The 20,681-nt window shown below is 39.6% G+C and overlaps 1 protein-coding gene across 1 annotated transcript; it reads right to left on the bottom strand.

The window, feature by feature from the left end:
- Window positions 1-1,795: 1,795 nt before the first annotated feature.
- Window positions 1,796-19,140, bottom strand: LOC128971476 (BPI fold-containing family C protein-like). The gene is made up of 15 exons (XM_054387047.1): window positions 19,002-19,140; window positions 17,097-17,208; window positions 14,065-14,193; window positions 11,948-12,103; window positions 11,174-11,237; window positions 11,026-11,086; window positions 9,568-9,659; window positions 7,897-8,070; window positions 6,931-6,984; window positions 5,829-5,999; window positions 5,129-5,196; window positions 4,538-4,580; window positions 3,399-3,465; window positions 2,375-2,448; window positions 1,796-1,852 (listed from the first exon to the last, which is right to left on the bottom strand). Exons 1-15 carry the CDS (start codon window positions 19,138-19,140, stop codon window positions 1,796-1,798), a joined length of 1,461 nt encoding a protein of 486 aa, XP_054243022.1.
- Window positions 19,141-20,681: the final 1,541 nt, after the last annotated feature.

Raw genomic sequence — 20,681 nt, 5'->3', positions numbered from 1 at the left:
TTCCAGTAGTGTCACAGCACTGATACTCATAGCCAGATCTGTATTGTGAAGGAAAGAAATGAATGTGCCATTGCTAGGAAGAAGACATAGAAAACAACTGTCTAAACTCACCTCTGGTGAAATTGGTCAGGATATAAAACCCCTGAAATTATACAGCATTTATATTATCATTTATATATACTATGGTGTGCATATATGGTGCAAATATATAGCATCTCGTCCTTGCAGTTAATACTTTCTATTTCTTCTGCTTTCTTATGCAGTTAATCAGTACTTTAGTTAGCCAGTACCACTAGGCTTGTCAAAGAGGTGATTTAATCAGTTAGCTTGCATGTAAACCAAGAAAATTCCTTCAGGCATGGAGCACTTTGCTGAACAATCTGAGTCTCTTCATTGTGCAATCCATGAATAGAAAAGGGTAGAGACATTTGTCACTCAGTCAACAAATACTCAAACTTTACACGGATTTAACATTCATAGCAGGGAGTCACATGCGTAATAATTTCATTATTTATATCTCTGGCAAGTGAGGATGAATACAAATCACACCCTCAGTTACATAAACCTCTCCTTTACATTTTTGGGCATAAGTTCTGCAGTTCCTTCAAGCCAGAGAAAAGCTCCACTGTTTCCATCCATACAGATCTCCAATATTTATAAACAACTGAAATATCTGAAAACTATCTCAGCTTATCCTCATCATACTCTTTTCACCTTTTATGGTTCTTCTAATGGAGTACCACCCAGGTCAGATAAAATTTTCATCAAAAGTTAGCAAAGACAAAGACTTCTAGAACAGTTTCATCATTTCTTTCCACAAATACAGCATTAAAAGCCAAATATCTGCTTGCAGACACATTCAGATTTCACATTCAAATATACTATATATAGTTTCCATACCCAAATTTTTCACCTTACAAGGTATTACAAAAAGCTTCTAAAAAGACTGTTAAAACATTTCAGTTATCTCTGCTGAACCATCAAGCTTCAGCCTACAAGTGAAAAGGGATAAAGAATGTGATTCCTTTTACCCAATATACAAGAAAACTAATGAGCTTATCAGTATGGCAATCAATGGAGGCTTGCTGCTGCACCTCCACAGATCACTTTGGCTTTGCATGGTTCCAGTTGTTGCATTTGGCTCAGTGCTCTAGTGGTCCCCTTTCCTTTCCACCCCAATTCTCTGCCTCCCCAATTCTCCCCTTGCTCCACGTGCTGTAGGCTGTGGCACATGGAGGGATGTGCATCATTACCATTGTTCTGTCAATTGAGAAATAGCAGATCAAAAATGGTATACTGCCCAGTAGGTAAGTATAGCATGATAGAGGGGAACTGCTGGTGTATACAGTATCCTCTTTAGTCCTAGGAGAAACAACTGCTTTGTTTGTGAACAACAGCCAGAGCACTAGAGCGTGAGCAGAAGTGTTGTGTTAAGCCATGGATCTGGTTTGAAAAGGCCCATCTAGTCATGGCACTTGTTGGTGGATGCTGGAGCATGTGTCTCATTGGAAGAGAGAAGCAATAGGCACCAGATCTTTAGTGCAGAGGAAAGTTCCTGAAGTGCTATCAATGAGGGACACCGAACTATGAAAAAAAAAAAATCTCAATTTGAGTTCTTTTTTCACTTTTCACAGAATACAATGAATTGGAAATCCTGCTGTGATTCTAATGCATGGTTCTAATATTCTAAGCCATGGTTCTAATATTACAGAATCTAGTTCCTACAAGGCAACAGAAGAAAGACTACATTTTTGTCTTGTGTTTAAAAGGGACATCCGGAGTGACTGTGAAGGTCTTAAGCTCCCTCTTCCTCATGTTTGTAGTGAACATCAGTGGAAATCACCAGATGATCCTGAGGGAAGAAGAATGTGAAATTTCAGATGGACATAATCAGGGTCAGTAATGTGAGACTAGCCCATGGTAAGCTCTTCAGCAGGGCAGGGCTACTAAAGGGTTTATGGCTTCTGAACTTTAGTTAACTTTCGAGTAGGTATGGGCTCTGCTGTAAGTTAATACAACCCTCCAAAAGGCTGAGTAACACCAGAGACACTCAGCCTTCTTAGAGTAGTGAGGATTCAGGAACTCATTGCTCCTAAGCCCTGCCGGGGATAGCAGAGCTTTCCTTATGGTGTCCCCATACCATAGGCTGGCATACCCTAAAGAACTGGGGTACTCTTTATAACCTACAACTGCCAGGGGTGGTGGGGATGATGGACTCATTTTTGATCCAAATTTTGGATTTTATACCTAGTGTATACTTACAGCTTTACTATTAGCAACATTAGGACCACCTAAGACAGGATGTGCAGGCCTGCACAAATGCACAGGCCTGAAAAAGAAGTAATATTCTTTAACAAGGAATCGGGCTTCTTACCTGATTAATTTTTATTACAGGTCCAGCCAGGGTAGTATGGGCCAAGTTAAAAGGAAATCCGTTTGCTAGTTTATCTTTGGAAAGGACAAAAATAATTACATTTGAATGTAATAATAAAATTAATTTCAGAAGCATCTTTCTCAAGGAACTCAGTCTGTTTTGCAATTTCCCTTTAATGAACCAGCCTTCCACTTCTCAAGGGAGCTATTATTCACATGTGTTAAGAGGCAAAAAATCCTGTGAAAAAGTTGCATACAAACCTCTTACAATCTCTCATCTGTCTGACACTGGGATCTAACTGCTTTTGCTTCTCTCCAGCTACCTGCCCTTCAAGATCTGGTTTCTGCTGTTTCCCACTCTCATTCACCACCTTCCTTTCAGTTTCCTCTCTACTCGATTCTCTAGTCCTGTTAGTCCCTCTTATTTATATCTATCCCTAATTTCCTGGATCAAGCTCCAGCTCTATTTCCTTTTGCATCCCTCCCTTTCAGTTTCTTCCACTTCTCCTCATCAAAATCTCATTTCCTACCCCAGTGGGCTCCTCACCTCTGTTTACCTCTTAGGCACCTTCTGTACTCTTCCACCTGCTTCCTTCCACCTTCACCTCTTTCTTCATCATCCCTCACTCTATGCATTCCACTGAGATGGTTTTCTACTTTGTTCTGCCTGGGGCAGCAGGTGAAGCGTGAAGGCAGATGGAAGTCAGAGATGTTACCCCAAAGCCCCAAGATGCAAGCACGCTTCTGTGCTTCCTCTGTCTGGATCATGGCTTGACTGTGTGTCAGAACAAGCTCAAGCATGTCTCAGTTCTGCTGCCACTGCTGCAGAGTGTCTGGAAGGGTGCCAAGACTTGCTCTGGCCCAGCCCTTTATCCAAGGACCGAGACTTAATTCCAGCACTCTCCAGATCTAGCCAAATGGACAGAAAGCTTCCAATAACACAGTCATAAAGCTGATCACTCCCTTTTATGGTTTCAGTCTTGCTTTCCCACCAATTATGCTCAGGAACTGCCCACAATCCTTACCATTGATTACTGGGATTACTGTATTCCATAAAGCATAAGACAGAAAATTCTCCATCAGTGATGTCAGCTGTGAGAGGAGAAAATACACTTGGTAGTTAATGGCTGATGCCTATGAGATTGCAACTTGGCAGGGAAGATGAAGGGTTAGAACTGGAGTGACAGGTAAAAATATTGGAACAGAGCTTGGCAGAGAAAAAGATCTTTTGTGGTTTAAACTGCAGCTGAACAATGCAAAAAAGAGGTGTCAATTTTTCTTACAGTAAGTGAAATTGAAGTTGGGGTTTTGTTGTTTGTGTTTTTTTTTTTTTTAATGTATATTAAGTATTTGGGTTCAATCTTGACTTTAGGAATGATATCTCTTCAACCTCATTTCAGCTGCCAGGACTCAGTCCTCAGAAGTGAACTGTTCTCTGTGTGGCAAGATCTGCCCTGCCCTGGTGCTCTGTCTTATGCCACAGTGATTAGCGTCCTCCCTTCACTTGAAGCTGTAGGTTGGGCTGAGCTGCTGCAGAGTCACAGTGACCATTTCTCATTCTGCCATGAATGTTCTAAGCAGTGGCATGGTGTTTATTTCATTCCCTATTTTTGAATTCTCTGTTTATGATGTTTGGTTGAAGCGATTCAAGATACTTTCTAAAACTGAGCTTAAGCCTGACTTTGTACTCCCTGCAACTGCTGTGCCTACTTCATCCAGCTGTGAATTTAGGCTGACTGCCAGAAACAGCTACAAGAGGTGTTGGCCCCATGTCTGCCTTTCTGCTGCTAGATTATAGAAGGAAACAGAATCAGCTAAGATGGCTTGCTAGGTCACACATACCCAGGCAGACATTTCTCTTCGTTTCAAGCAATATTACACAGTAATATCTTCATAACATTTTGAGCCTCTCATGAGACAAAAAGAAAAAAAAAAAAATCACCACTCCAATAGGTATTTCCTCTTACTGGAAAAAACAACCAACCAAACACACAAAAAACCAATCCCCTCACAACCAGAGAATGTACTATTTCAAAGCAGAAGAGTAGTGGCAGATGAAATCCCCAAGACAGACCAAGAACTGTCCAGCAACAAGTTCAGATGAATTTCTTTAATCTCTGAAGTGCTCAGCTACCTTTCCTAGGCACTGTAACCATGAACATACCTCAGATGAGTGAAGAGTGGAATGCAGTAGGGAGAACTGGAGCCTGAGGAAAAGCAGTAAAAGAGGATTCACTATAAAGAATGAAAGTACAAGTTATACACACTGCTTGAAGACTAATCTGTGGAATTTCATACTGATTTTGTGCTAGTTACAGTGATTCAGTGCAGCATTTGCACTCTGACAGCTCTGTTTATGATGCTCAGATATGGCATAGCAGCAACATTTAGAAGGTTTCAAATAAACTACTGGACTTCATGCTCTAACTTACTGTCTCCAACAGACTAAAACAGATCCCTTTAAGATAACCAGTAAATGGAACACTGTCACCTGGAAAAATATTTAACCTATGGAGAGGGGTACTATCACATTGTACAAGAGACATGGCTACTCCACAGTATTACTGTATTTCACCTGTGAGACTTAGACCAACCAGTTGAAAGCATCTTGCTTCCTTGTGAGAAAGAAGGGAACTAATTTTCTTTTTTTTTTTTTTTCATGGTGAAACAAGCATTGTGAGGCTGACACAATGAAGTTCTGCTGTGTCCTAATGTTGGGATTGTTAAGGTTGCTTTCCAAATTTTCCTTGGTTACCTCTTCAGAAGTAATGAGATAATCAACTTCTGTTTGGTTATTGTCAAATTGGCTCTGATACTGGCTGTCTGCAGGGAAAAAAAACAAAAGAGTCTTCTGTGACTGTATACACAGCTAGATACTGTTTTAGATAAAGGCACAAATGCAATTGCTTTTGTGATTGGAAACACAATGTCTAAACTTTTTACTTGGCCAATACATGTAGATAGTGCAGTCATTCGTGAATTTGCTGCCTTCTGCTAGCAACTAAGATTGCATGAGTGGAGTGATAATACTGCCCTGATTGCCTCCTTATCATTAAGATCATTTAAGTCCTTGCATGACTGACAAAACTGGTTCACTTCCAACCTAATGAAAAGATGCCTGGGGTCACACAGAACTATTTTATAACAAACAAGTTGGGAAGACTGGGCACCAGATGGTAACGTATGTATACATTACAGTTTATTGAATAATCACTCAACCTCCCACGTGGAAAAAAGGACTTTAATAAGTTGCTCTCTGCAATTGCCTATTAAATTCTACAGTATGTGGTGCATGTTTGCTCCCTGTGAAATGCAAAACAAGAGTATGCATATTGTGGCAGACCAGTATATGCTATTTTATACTGATCTCTATGATTTTCTAAGGACCTGGAAGATTACTGTGTGATTTGTTCAGCCCCAGCATCGAACGTTATCATCTAGCTCATGTTACTTACTAGATTCCCTGTGAAGATATACTGGGTGGTTGAATTTGGCAGAACAGCAAACACTTCTACACGGCCAGTGATCTGTAGGATGCATCTGTCTGCATTTAAACTGACTGCAGGTGGTGATGTAGCCATCAGCTTCAGCAGCACTGGGCATGCTATTCTGTAACTCAGAGCAATCTGTGGAATTTCAAAGAGAAAAAATATTTGAATGCAGTGCTAAGCTTTTCCTAAGCTCCACTTTCTGAGACTGCATCACAATAAGGTGCTATATACTGATACCCTTGTGAATTAACCTATGTTAAAACCACTTCATTGTAATTACACCAACTGAAATGACAAGATTAGCATTACATATACTCTTAGTTTCAGAGACCACAGAACAAATGATAAAGTTTTAAACCTACTGATATTGAACACACAGAGAGAAATTAAAGGTTGTTCCTGAAAAAAGGTATTTTATGAGGAGAGGATTAAAACTGCATGTTAAAGAACTAAGGGAAAAATTAATGACCCTGACAATACAAAGAATGTGGAAAAGAGGCAGCCTGCTAAAAGAGGACATCTTTTGAAAAGTAGAAAAACTCCTAGAGGACAAAGCTTTAGCTTGCAACACCACAGATTGGAAAATATTAGGGATTTTTAAAGAATCTCATTGCATTTTAATTCCTTGTATCACATTTATAAACTTAGCTACTCATGACTATTACTTCCCACTGTATGTAATATCCAGCAGTAATATATCATGTATCTTTGCACAGAGAAGTCAGGCTACCAATACCAGATATACCACTACCTTCAACAGGAATAAAAGGAGACTGACTGTCTACACTTGGTTTTTAGAACTGTTTCAGAGGCCAAGAGCAAATCCAGCACTCAGAGGGATAGAGAATGACTAAAGCATAGTGTGACACAGTTAGGAACAACTATATCACACAAGAGTTATAATGGGCTAGACATGTCTGTTTGAATCTGGCATTAATCATAAACCAGCTCAGTTTCCTTGTCTCCTCCATACTTTCAGCCAAATGAGCTAGTGCACAGACAATACCCATAAGAAACATTAACTACTACTTTTTCTTAAAAGGTCTGTAAAGGTAAAAGTACTCACCTCAGGAATAAAATCTTTGAATAAGCCGATATTTAGGTTAAAAGTAGTAGCAAGCTGTAAACAAATGAAATAAATGAGATCATTATATCAGCTTGAAAATTTGTTTTTCCTTGGGAAAAAGACCCCACAACATATATACTTTATTTTATATAATCTATGTTTCAATTTAGTAATTCCTTGCCCCAGAATGATTCCTAAGGAGCCCAAAATGCTCTTTACAACAGAAGAGACAGATTTCTCATGGACATGTTTTGAAGCACATACAAGTGAACAAGCATTATTCTTTGAAAGAACAGATGTGGCATCCTGCTTACTTCCTGCCTTTGGACTTTCTTAGATGAATACTCTGAATCTGTCAGAGCCAGGACTCAGAAATCTCATTTGCCCTTTTTGCTGCTGACCACTGTGATGATGTTTATCAGCTCCATATGCGTTATGGGTTTTTATAAAGACCTTAGCACTGTTTCAGTTAGCAGAACTTTTAATGCCAGTGTGGAAACAGCATTTCTCAGAGAAGTCTTTTATGTCCCTCACCCACAGCTAAAAGCTTAGTTTCCTTGTACCTTCTTGCCCCATTTTGCTGCTCTGTGAAGTCCAAGGGTTTATTCTGGCTCTCAACATAGAATTTTTTATTGAACTCTATGCAGCAGGATGTACACTTATTCCTGTCTTGCCCTTTCCTATGAGAGATCCATGAAGAGACAACAGTTTTTAGTTCTTTCTGCCACTCCTTGCACATCAAGTCTCTGATGTTCATATCTGTCATCCTTGCCTAGAGCTGCCAACAAGTGAAGACTTAGGTTTGAGGGAGACTTTGACTACTCTAAAGGATGACATACAGAAAGGATGTCACAAATGCCTCCTAAAAGTGTGATCTAAATCTGTGTGAAACGGCAAACATAATGAGTTAGCCTCCTTTCCTGACTGCTGAGATTTGTCATTCTGTTACATGCAAATTATAATTACCTCTTCAGAGATGGTGATGCTAAAGGCCCCTGCTCTGTAGTAAGCCAGTGAAGCAGACTGAAGAAAATAACTGGAGACACCCAGGTATAGCATGGAATCATCCTGGTTTGGGAGAGCAAATGGAGCTGGCGCAAAGGGAGGGTCTGTGTGGTTTCCTACTGGATAGACTGTGCCCTGCAAAGAGTCATAATCAAGTATTTCTAGTTGTAAACATTTGTATGTGTTAGAATGAATTAGCAGTGGTTGAAAAGAAAGAATTTTTCCTAATTTGAAGAAAAGCTTGACATTAAAGAAAAACTAAAGCAAGCAGCTAAGTTTCTGATATGCCCTGAAAAATCAACAAATTCAGGGTCTTTTGGAAAAATGCAGGAAGGTCTCCATCCTTTCAAAGTTTGAATTCGAGCATTCAAGTGATTATGCTGAACTGCAGCTATGAGACACACAAAAAAATCCTCTGCACCACAGCTTGCTTTCTCTTGCGGCAAAGGTACATTTTTCATTTAATTCTAAGGATTACATTACAGGACAGTCTTCAGGCACACCCCAAAAGCACTGGAAGGAGGCTTTTAAACCACCCAACTCTTAGCTTTGATCCAGCAACAAGTCTTCAAGACCTAGTCTGGGTGCTGCACAGATCTGGGATCTTGGCTTAGTTATATTAAGAAAATAATTCTTCCAATGTGAGAAGGTATGTGAGCTCAGGGCAAGAAAAGTAAGAACAGACAGTAAGCAGTGTAATTACTAACACTGTAACAGTTAATAGCTGAAAGATTCAAGAGGAAAAATACTGCCATGGAAAGTTATAAAAGCCTAAGAAAAAAGTTGTGAGTTAGAAGATGGTAACTCAGAGCCAGCAAGAATCAGCCTGTTCCAAGTAATACTGAAGACCACTAACTTCCTGAACTGACTTAAAAAGACTAATCCAGTATCTTATACAGGTATCATCATGTTAAAGCTTAGCTTGTCAGATCTAGTTAGTTGTAGTAGCTCATAAATAATTGCTTAGTACTTTTAAGTTATGTATATCCCGTTTTCAGAGTGGTTTTTATGCATGGTAAAAGTTGCTTAAACAAAATAACTGAGAGAAAGAGTTTCAACCACAGCTCTAGCACATCTTTCTTAACTGAAGACAGTTCTGAGAGCCATAGGGATGCTTTGAATTGCAAGGACTGATGAAGCAACACCAACTGGAAAAGTTGGGTGTTGCTGAGATCTGTCTTGTCAACAAAGGTGAAAATAGATAAGAAAGGAACTGCTGTGTGCTGCTCCAGGGCTGTCTGTGAGAAGTTTTTTTTTGGGTGTGACCTGCACATATACAAGATGCTGACTCAAAACAAATGCTTTGCATTGCAATCACATTGCTAGCCATTATGGATAATGTATCACTGGTAACAAGATCAAGAAGCAGTAGAAGAGCTGTTTGTTTTAAAATCACTTCTATGCTGTTTATAAAGCACCTCTGAAATAATTTAATTCTAAATGATAGTTTTGGTTAATTAAGAAATGCAGTTAATTTATCAAACAATTGTTTATATCTTGACCAAAATATCTTGTTGATTTTCTAATTAAATATTGGAGAAGCTGAATAAGACTGTAGTGAAAGAAAATTAATCAACACAAAAGAGAACCAGAGAAGTCTTAGAAAGTACACTAATATTAAAGACAAATTACCTTCAAATCCAAGTTAATGTGTGATTTGAAGACAGCTGGAGAACTAACTAGGGAATAGTCTATTTGTGCAAAGGCATCAATCTGGCTTAAGACTAGAAGAATGATGGACAAAAACAAAACAGCTGTTATTATAAAACCACATCACAAGCAGTTATTGTTTAGTTAAAGGCAAAGGCATTATAGAAATTATGAATGTGAAGAAGAATGGTGAGAGAAGGAAGAAGAAAAAAAAAAACCAAACACAGCTTGTTGTAAGGGAAAAAAGTGAGAGTATTCCCTCTGGAAAAGTCACCGATTCCTCCTGGTTTAGGCCTGGTTCTCTTGTTGTTCATAACTGAACACAGTCCTCAGAAATCTCTCCCATGCAGTGAAAGGAGACTCTAGGGATATTTGTTTAGTACAATGGAGGGCACTTTATTGGACAGTATGATTCAAGTCTTTCTATGCAAGGCACTCATGCAACTTCAGCTTGATTGTTATTTTTGATTGGACTGTAAGGTCTGTTCATACTGTATAAAAATCAGATTCCTTCAATATGATAGCACAGTTGGAGTGCCCTTGAGCCTGTTTAGCTATGTACTGTACAAGAAAATGTTATTCATCACCATGATTTTCAATAATATTTGCCATTGCTTGGCACATGGCAGGTATAGGCTCTTTAAGGCAAAATGAAAGTCTGCTTCTGAATAGCAGAACAGGTAACAAATATCCACAATGCAATGTGGAGAGTAGGAACAAACTCTCTGACCGAATTATATGACTTAGGTGAATTACATGAATTTGAATTGGTGAAAACTACAAATATTCTTAGCCTGAGGAAAAAAAACCCCAACAAATACAGCAATAACAAAAGGGGGTAAAAAAAGGCTGTGGGATTTACTATAGAACTAAAAATCTTATGTACAGATATATACTTATTGGTTTTTGGACACGGATGTCTATGGTTTTCATGTCTCTGCAAGAGTGACACAGAATTGTTATTGGTGTAAGGAGAAACATACTTAGCAGGACACTGTCCTCCTGCAGCTTCTTGTTATCTCACTGAACTCAATTTCATGACATGATGTGCTAAATTTATGAGATCTGATGGGGTTGTTTGCCATCTTTTTTAGTGGATTACTGCTAACTCAGGTTTTCTTATGTCCACACTACCAAAAGCATAAAGAATCAGTGCAAAAACATTCACCTCAAAACTTGAAGTAAGTTACACAGGTCAGCTACCACAGATTGAAGAATTACAAGTGACCTGCTATGGACATAGAAGAAATCTAGATATTGAATATAAGGTACATGCAAGAGATCTGGAATAGGTTAAGGTACAGAACAATGGGTATATTTTTCTTCCTTCCTTCCTTCATTTTTTCATACCTTGAACACAGGAATGCTTTGGCATCTAATAAAAAAGGCTACAATTTGAGTACTATGAAGATTATTTAAACTCTGTTATCACCAACTCACCCTTCTGCTTTCTTATATGTGCATCCATCATCTGTACTTTGTATTCAATGTTTTGGCATAGCTATGTGAAAAGAGAGACAAGTCAGTAATGTAAGGCCTGTACTTCAACTCCTCCCTTCACTAGCTGAAACCATCTTTGCAAACTCACGTTTTGATCCAATGTGGTGTGAATGGGCTTCTCAAGATAACCAGATAGAAAGCTGTAGAGCCAGCTGGAGGAAAGGAAATTAACATAATGACCTTTTACCATGGATTGAAACCTTTGAAATATGTATCTGGCAGATGGGGGCATCAATGTCATTTATATTAGTGAGACCTGATTACAGGGATATTGGTAGACTGTGCCATTGGCTGCTTTTATTAATTTGGAAGTCTCAGTCAAATGCTAGAGGTTCTCAGTGTCATAAGAGATATTTAAAAGGCAATCTGCAAAGTAGTGAATGTTCATGTTAACATGTTGATGCTCAGTTAGCCACATTTTGTCTTGGAGAAAAAAAAAAAATATCCAGAAAATCGAAGTGAGGAAAACTATAAGTATTGTTCCATATTCTTCTTTGAAAGTTTTATTCTGAAATTGCAGGTTGGCTTCTCAAAAGGCATAATCAATCTAGACCACTTTCCTATCTGCAAACCTCCATTTGCAATCTTGTATTCTTTAATATTCCCAAATGGCATTTTTTTAACATGCTCTATGTTTAGTCAGCTCATTTGTTGGCAGATGCACACAGAAACATAGATTACCATGCCCAACACACTCTGCAATGGAGCCTGGCTTTGAAAACAGACATTTAAAATCTGTTTTCCTAGTCTTCAATAGTTGCATCCTGTAATTGGATACCTGAAAGTCAAAATTTGAAAAGTGGCTCTTACTCTACAACCCTGCTGCTTCCCACAGAGTAAGTAGAAAATCTGCTGTACATACCTAGATCCTCCATTTAACTCAGCTGTTACACTATGAATGTTCAGCTGGCAATCATGCAGCAAAACGGACAAGCGGCCTGTGCTGTCCCTTGACACTTTGAAGATAACTGCAATAAACAGTCCTGAGATGGACACAGTAATTCCTCCTTGGTCATTCCTACTTAAAAAAAAAACAAACAAACCTCAGTAAAGGAACCATCTGCTTTAAGGAACAGTTTAAGAAACTCCCTGTAAATCAAGTTTGAAAGGACTGTTTGCTGCTATCATCTAGAACGAAGGTTTTCTAGGGATTAAAGTAGATTAAAGACATGCCTGGCATTCAAAACCAGATTATATCCATGAGCTTCCAGGACATGAATTTTCCAGAGTTGTGCAGGATTTGACAAGTTTGCAAAAATGTGACAATTTCACAGCCATTCCAGTCCTTCATGACAGATCTCCTTGAAAGCCTCTGGGACTGCATCAGTAAATGTCAATAACCTAATAAATATATAACTCAGTGGTTCTCCTTTGCATTTGTGTCACTTTCCTCTTCCCTAGCAATTTTCAATAACTCCTTAAAATGTATATATTTCTTCATTCTTAGTCCTGCCCCAAAACATTCATTCTGTCTCCACTCTATAAAAATTCTTTCTAAGACCTCAACAAAGATCCTTATACCTAAATTCAGGCAGGTGTAGGTATTAAAATTGGAAGGTAGGTATTAGAGGTAGAAACAGAGGGATAAAACCATCACAACTAAAAGCTGTGATAAGATCCATCTTACTGACCCAGGAAACAGCCCAGAAGGAGTGGGTTGTCCATGGTCTCCCTTGGAAAGCTCATTTTCAGCTGGGCCTTTTTACTCTGCTATGCTGAAAGCAACATGTAGGACCAGGAGATGGAGGGGATAAAGAGCATAGCACATTCTGGATCTGTCTAAACTGACAGCCATTCACAAAACTTCTATTAAATGCAGCTGCACAGATTATTTCTTCTGCTCCTAAAAAGCAAGAAAAACACTGCACCTCCTAAACTCTACCAAAATGGTCTTTGACCACTTCCACCATGATCTGCTCTGTCAAATCCCACATGCCGGCTCCCTGACTCGCTTGCTGTCTGTGAAGCCTTTGGAGTTTTACACATCTGGGGTCTCTCCAAATTATGGCCATGGCCTCAGCCTTCAGCAAGAGGGAGAACTGTCATTGTGTTTGGGAACAGCTGATTTGCCCTGCTGAACACAGTATCCTTTTCTTCACGATACTGGTATGACAGAAAGAACAAGTTGGGAGCACAGTGACAGAGGTTTCCAGCCAGCAGCACTGAAACTGAATGCAGAACTGCATGTCTGTGCTACTTTGAAATCAGGACATGCTGTGAAACTTGGTGCCTGGTGATCCATCCTGCTATGCTATCTGACTAGCAAATAGAGCAACACCTCCTGCGGTTGCCATTTATTACATTAATGCAAACTGTACACTTTTCTGATATCTCAGAAGTTTTATGCCATCCTCTGGCCTCAAGAAAATCTGGAATATTATATTAAAAGTCTATAGCAAAAATACTGAGATAAAAAAGTGGAGAAATCAGTATGCAACCATGTTACCAAAGACAATCTCATACTGTACAGGCTCAGTTTTCCATAGTGACCTGAATTCTAGTTTCTGAAGTTCTGAATGTTTGGCATTGTGATGGTGCCCTTCTTTTAATAGGAGTACTTTGAGAAACAATATGCACTGTACTGTAGCAAATAGGTAATTAACTACAGTGTCAACCCTCCAGTTATACCACAAAGAAACCTAAAAAAAACCCCATGACCACTGCAAACTCTGTAGTCCTGAATATTCATGTAGTATCATGAAATAGGCAGTCTGGAAAAAAACTGAGCATACTAACAGACGTCTGATGTGATACTTCCCAAAGAGACAACCTGTGGGGTAGAATAATTTAAAACAAAAAAGTATTAGTTGGTAGGGGATGTTTCCATGCTAAGAAGTTTATTCAAATAGATTGTTATTAAATGCTAAAGCATATCTGACCCAAAAAATAGTAACTACCAAGTTAATTTCTTAATCTCATTTGCAATTCTTTTCCCAGAACTGCCTCCCTCCCACCTGCATGTCTCCAAACATTACTTACAGAAGCCATGTGTTCATTCTCCAGTCTGCACTGATTGTAGCAGAAGCATGTGCCACTGACAGACTAATGCCAATGCCAGGAATAAAGGAAGCAGAAGTTTCTGGGAAATCTACAGAGTTAATTCTGAGCCTACAGAATGCAGAAAGGAGGATATTAAACTGCATGTCAAAAGAGTAAGGAGAAGTTCTGATCACTGAAAACCCTTCTGCTTTGAAAGGCAAAGTCTATGCTTCAGTAAAAGAATTTCTCAGAAATGGCTGACCCTTGTATATTTTAGGAAAGACACTTGTCTTTAAAGTGAAGCATGCTTGCTGGGAGAAAACAAAGTGTGTTAAATCCAGATGCTGCATCTATAAATAAATATAGGCTGCCTGAATGCTGGCATTTGCTGAAGAACATCAGTTTCTCTGTGCCCACTCTGCTCCCTTGCCTCAGCAAAGGGCTCTGAGAAGATCTGTTTTTTCTAAACAAAATTGTACTTGAAGATTTCCCTGGCAAAACAAATGTTTCTGACAATCCAGGATACTGTCTTGCAAATGGGTATGCTGAATTGAGCTAAACTGACAATAACCAGGCTAACTCAGTTCAGAAGCAAATGAAGCTGTATTTACCAGCAAAACTACAATCTATAATGAAATGCAATGAATACGTACAAATATACACTATTCACAACATTTACAAATATATCAACAGAAAAACACAACAAATCCCCCTAGCCCCAAAGGGGCTGTGCTTCTTCCCCCCTCCTTCCCCAGACCCCTCTGGCAGAAGGAAAAAAGAAAAGAAGCAGAGAGGTTTGTTAAACTTAGCTTGTCAAGGTCAATGTGCCAGTATGTTATCTGCAGAAAAGAAGCACAGGACCGACAGACTGAGAGAGACTGCCCATACCTTGTTTTGAGTACTGACTCTTAAACATTTTTATCTCTCAAATGGAAGTGTTTAGAATAATCATTATTTTGCTTTCTTACACCCAATAGTGATTTATTTACATTCTTTCACTTTTCTGCTCGAACTTTGTGAGAAGAAATTAAAGGTATAGCCTTAAAACTATTGCAAGTATACATTCCTCATTGTTTCCTGATATCTTGCAGAGATCTCTGAAACAACTGCCTTTAATCTACTTACCTGGGGCAGAAGGCACCAGTTACTTTTAGTTAAAATTACAATAATTTTCCAATAACATTTTGATCAGAAGTAAGGTTGCCTTTAGAAATTTGTCTGCAGCAAGCCAAAATCAGATTATCCACTGGGAAGATCATAGAATCATAGAATCATAGAATCATAGAATCATAGAATCATAGAATCATAGAATCAAGAAGGCTGGAAGAGACCTTAAAGATCATCGAGTCCAACCTGTCACCCTACACCTCATGACTATCTAAACCATGGCACCAAGTGCCACGTCCAATCCCCTCTTGAACACCTCCAGGGATGGTGACTCCACCACCTCCCTGGGCAGTCCATTCCAATGGCCAACCACTCTCTCTGTGAAGAACTTTCTCCTCACCTCCAGCCTAAACCTCCCCTGGCGCAGCTTGAGACTGTGTCCTCTTGTTCTGGTGCTGGTTGCCTGGGAGAAGAGAGCAAACCCCTCCTGGCTACAACCTCCCTTCAGGTAGTTGTAGACAGCAATGAGGTCTCCCCTGAGCCTCCTCTTCTCCAGGCTCAGGGGAGTCCCAGCTCCCTCAGCCTCTCCTCATAGGGCTTGTGCTCAAGGCCTCTCCCCAGCCTCGTTGCCCTTCTCTGGACATGCTCCAGCAATTCAACATCTTTCCTAAACTGAGGGGCCCAGAACTGGACACAGTACTCAAGGTGTGGCCTAACCAGTGCTGTGTACAGGGGTACAATGACCTCCCTGCTCCTGCTGGAGCAAGATGGCCAATTTAAAGAACTATGGTTGGGAGAACTAATTGGAATTTTGAAGATGACATACTAATTTAGGTTAGAATGCGACCTCAAGAGATTTTTTTCCTTCAACCTTCTACTCAAAGCTGGGCCAGCTCAGGGGCCCTACCCATTTGAGCCTTCAACACGTCTAAGGACAGAGAATCCCAAACCTCTTTGGGCCCTTGTTCTGATGCTCCCTGGCATTTTTTACTAACTTCTAACCTGAGCTTTTCTTGGCATAACGTGTTTCTGTTGTCCATGACTCTTTCACTGTGTATTTCTAAGAAGAATCTGACTATGATTACCACTCAACAGTGGAAGACATGCAGTAAGACACATGCACCTCCACCCTCTTCTTCTCCAGACAGCTCTCTCAGATGTAGGAATTAAGGTTGCAAGGATGGTATAATACAAAAATGTTGGAAATATTAGGTTTAGATAAAGGATGCAGGCCCCATCCATCAGAAAGTACACGAAGTCTCCCAGATTGGTATTTCTTGCTCCATGCCATTTTTAAGGAAAAGGAAAAAAAAATGCTCCTGAGCAGCAGAGCTTGTCTTGATAGTAGTATTAAAAGACCAAAGTTTCTGGTTTTCTGTTTATAGCCTATTTGAAAAGCTTGAACTAGAAGATGGAATTGAAGGCTAGGAAACTCCTGGATGTTCCTGGTACAATGATTTTCCTCTGCAGGAAATAGGTATCAAGCCCTAGCCAATCAAAATATTGATTTACTTTTGTAAAAGTCATCTTCCTGCCATATCAGCATAAATATTCTCCTATTATCCCTTTTCCAGCTTTTTCTCATTCAACACAAATTACTTTCACTGCTACAGGTCCTTCATAGTGGCAGATAGTTAATAATGATTCTTCCCTCCTTCCCATCCACTTCCTCTGCTGTCATATACATGCTTACATCTGCCTTGCCCCAAACTGTGAGGCAAACCAACTAAAAAGATACTCAAGGTGGTCCTTGAGAAGGAGGGACTTAGAAAACAAATCAATATCTGGGCAGTGGGAGCTGACTTAGACAGACCACTACAATTTTATGCTGAACAAAGAAAAAAGGCTGTGTACTTATTACTACGCAGTAGCAACACAATAAGATGTTTCACACTAAAACTTTGAAATGTACTTCCTTTACTTACTTTGAAACTACATAGCTGATTGTAACAATTGAGAAATTCTCCTGTCCACTCCAGCCTGGGAAAGTCTCTTTCAATACTGCTTGCTTCAGGAGCTCCATCCCAATCTTCCTGCCTACAAGGGAACAGCGAAAAGCACCTGCCTTGCGGATTGGATTCAGGCACCCAAAAGTCCAGATATATTGCCAGATAATTTAATAACTTTTAACATCGTTCATAAAACTGTGTGATTCTTAAACCCTTACCTAGACCTCCTTCCAATTACTTACACACCTATTTAGAACTTCCATCAGCCTCACATACAAATCAATTAACCACGATCATCTTGTCCCTGAGTTGTATTTCATATTCTAGAACTGTTGTCAGGGTTCTGAATCTGTTACACTTCACTTCACTGACAGTGTAGAAAGCCTTGGAAAACCTTGGTCATCACCATTATTTCAGATTGTGTCATACTAGTTTAATGAAAAACCCAGTTAGGAAGTAGCAGGATGGCTTCTATATGTAGTGTTTACTTACAGAAAAAAATGTGATATCCATCAGAAGTGATAGTTGCTTGTGTACAGGGAGTTATTTGAGGTTTATTGACAATACTTTAAAATGTTTTCTTCCCATTTCTTTCCCAATCTTTTACGAAATAGAAGCAAATTATTATTCCCTGGGAATTCTTTCTTCCAAAGCAAAATACGGGCTCTGATTGAAATAACTTAAAGCTCTCTTAACAGCTGTCAGTGAAGGCAGCCAGTAATCCCAGGTGGAATTTCTCTTGAGGTCCTTGCAGCAGGCCACAGCCTTCAAATCTCACATTAAGGGAGAAGACATGACAGGCACCATGCTCTTCAAATACCACCCTTGGGAGGTGCACTGTTAATGTCTGTTCTTACTGTTAATGTGGAGCTGTGCAAATTTAGCCTGTTCTTTCAGCACTTGAAGGCCATACTGAAAGTCACAAAAACTGCTGGGCTCAGTAAGAAATAACAGGCTGAGTTCTTACTTCTACAGCACTGATAGATCCTTAGGGAATGACTTTTCCTGTGTGTTTTATAAAAAGATATGGAGATCAGTTCTGGTTTGGGTGACTGATGTTTGCCCTGCACTTCTCAATTCCTCAAAAGCCTTTAAAACAATGCTCATACAGAAAAATAAATGGACCTGATCCTTGCTTTCATGTCTAAAGCATAAACCCTGAGCTTCTACTTTTCATCTCACAACTCCATTGTTTACCTGTCAGCATGTTGATTACATAAATGATGATTAATTCTTAGCATGACCCAGCATTTGTTGAATTTGTGGCTGGTTAACCTTTATTACTAATATTAATTCTGTAAACACTTGAAATGCCCTCCATACCCATGGAGTAAGTCTTGGGTAAGACAGTGAAAGTAAGGGAAATGTACTGTGGAAATTGTTGATACTCTGTTAAGGGGCAGAATTATGGCAGTTACTACACCACATCAGATGAAGGAATGGGAGTAAAGGTGTGCAGCTATGTGGCTGTTTTCAAATGGTAAGCTTTTTTCTAGTTATGTCTTATTACCTTCAATTAAATAGTGCAATTTCAATGAGTTTTTGGACACCTTTAGAAAAGAAGCAATTACATGTGCATCTCATTCTAAGAAAGTAGACAGATAAAAGGAATGTTGTAGAAACACCTGGACTGTAGGAGAATGCAATCACCAATGCAAGGATAAAATCACACCTGGGGTGAACAAAAACTAAGGAAATAAATGAAAGAAGAGACAAAAATGAAAGAAGAGACAAAGGGTGTTCCTGATGTGAGGTGACAAAATTAATTTTGTCTATTTTGGTACTTAAGGGGCTTGTTACTACATTGCACCTTTATTAGGGAGCTATATTCTATGCCTAGAGTATTTGTCACAAATTAACTTCTAGCAATGTTAGACATACCATAGTCCAGCCCCTTCTGAGTAATCCTCACTTTAAGACCAGGATTAGCCTCAAGATGCAAGGACATCCAACACAGCAGGAAAGAATACCATGTATATAACATCTTCTCACCTTTGCCACAGAGACCTGTTAACAACATTTATCACAGAATCACAGAATGTTAGGGGTTGGAAGGGACCTCCAGAGATCAACCCTAACCTCCCTGCCAAACCAGGATCACCTAGGGCAGGCTGCACAAGGGTCCATCTAGGTGGGTTTTGAAAGTCTCCAGAGAAGGAGGCTTCACAGCATCTCTGGGCAGCCTGTTCCAGCGCTCCATCACACTCACCACAAAGAAGTGTCTCCTTGTGTTGAAGTGGAACCTCTTGTGTTCTGGCTGGTACTTGTTGTACCTTGCCTTATGACTGGGCATCACCACAGAGAGACTACCACCTTCACCTTGACACCCACCCCACAGATATTTATAGACAAATACCTATATATATATATGAAACGGTGTGGGAGCTGAGATTTCTGATAACTCCGATAGTGCTTTGTCAGGCATTACCTTCTGAGGAGCCTGAATGGTTCTGTTCCATTACTCTGTGCTTTCCCCATACCCATGTCATGGCTGGGTTTATTTTAATGTCTGTCCTACCTCCTGCTAAGTGAGTATGAAAGAGCATTTCCAGCCAAGGAGAAGCAGATCTATCCTTTTTACATGCACAACCCCTATGATATATTGGATTTCTGAGACCAAAAGTTTTCCATCTAAATCAGCTGGTCTAATAAAACACAGTAGGCTGCCCTACAAAACTTTTCTCTCTGTTACACACAAACCTTTGACTTAACCCAAACACTGATTTATGAGATTGACTAAATCAGGTCCCATGAAAAGGGAATGTGGGGGTAAATTCAAAGCACACGTGAGAATTACATGCTGATCTCACAGGAATAGAGAAGGGCCTGCAGCACAGTGAGACTGTGAGTCTCTGTGTGGCAGGACATAAGCACATGACACAATACCAGGCAGTTGTTTCTATAGAGTATAAAGGTATTTACTATTAATCTATATTCATCTATGAGGACTGCTTAGAAGCACTGATGCAGGTGAGGTACCTCATTCTCATTGAATGTCATTGCCACCGAGGAACAGAAAACAGCAATATTAGCCAGTGTTGTGCTTTGCAGTTAATGTGCTCCTGTTTGGATCTTAAATGTATGCCAGGTGAGAAGCTGAAAGAACAATCAACAGAACTGCTATGGAAATAAAAGATGGTAAAATTTCACATTGCTTTCTCAAGCTGACAAGCTTTACTTTTGCATGCCAAGGATGATATTCTTGACTTCATCAAAGCCTCAAGTCTCTGACAGATACTAGGACTGATTGTACAAGGTTAGTCAGATGACTGAGACCGAACTAAGGAACTTGTCAGCTGCCTGATAGTCTGAATCACAGCTGCCAGTAGTATTGTCAGTGACAATAGATGGCAGACAAATTGCTCTGACTTATCTTCAGCAACTGAGCATACCTTGACCAATTCCTTTACATAAATCATTCTCTTAATTATTTTGTCTTCTCAGAGATAGTGCATTTAAGTACTTTAAGTAGAGGAAAAATGATGAGAAACATCTTTGTTTCAGTTTGTGTATCTGTCTCACCCTAATGAAGTACTCACCAGTCCATAGATACCACGTCTG

The sequence above is a fragment of the Indicator indicator genome, chromosome 14 (assembly GCF_027791375.1).
Source record: "Indicator indicator isolate 239-I01 chromosome 14, UM_Iind_1.1, whole genome shotgun sequence".
Classification (NCBI taxonomy): domain Eukaryota; kingdom Metazoa; phylum Chordata; class Aves; order Piciformes; family Indicatoridae; genus Indicator; species Indicator indicator.
Note: the sequence above shows the minus strand (reverse complement) of the source record. Positions and strands in the feature narration are given on the sequence as shown.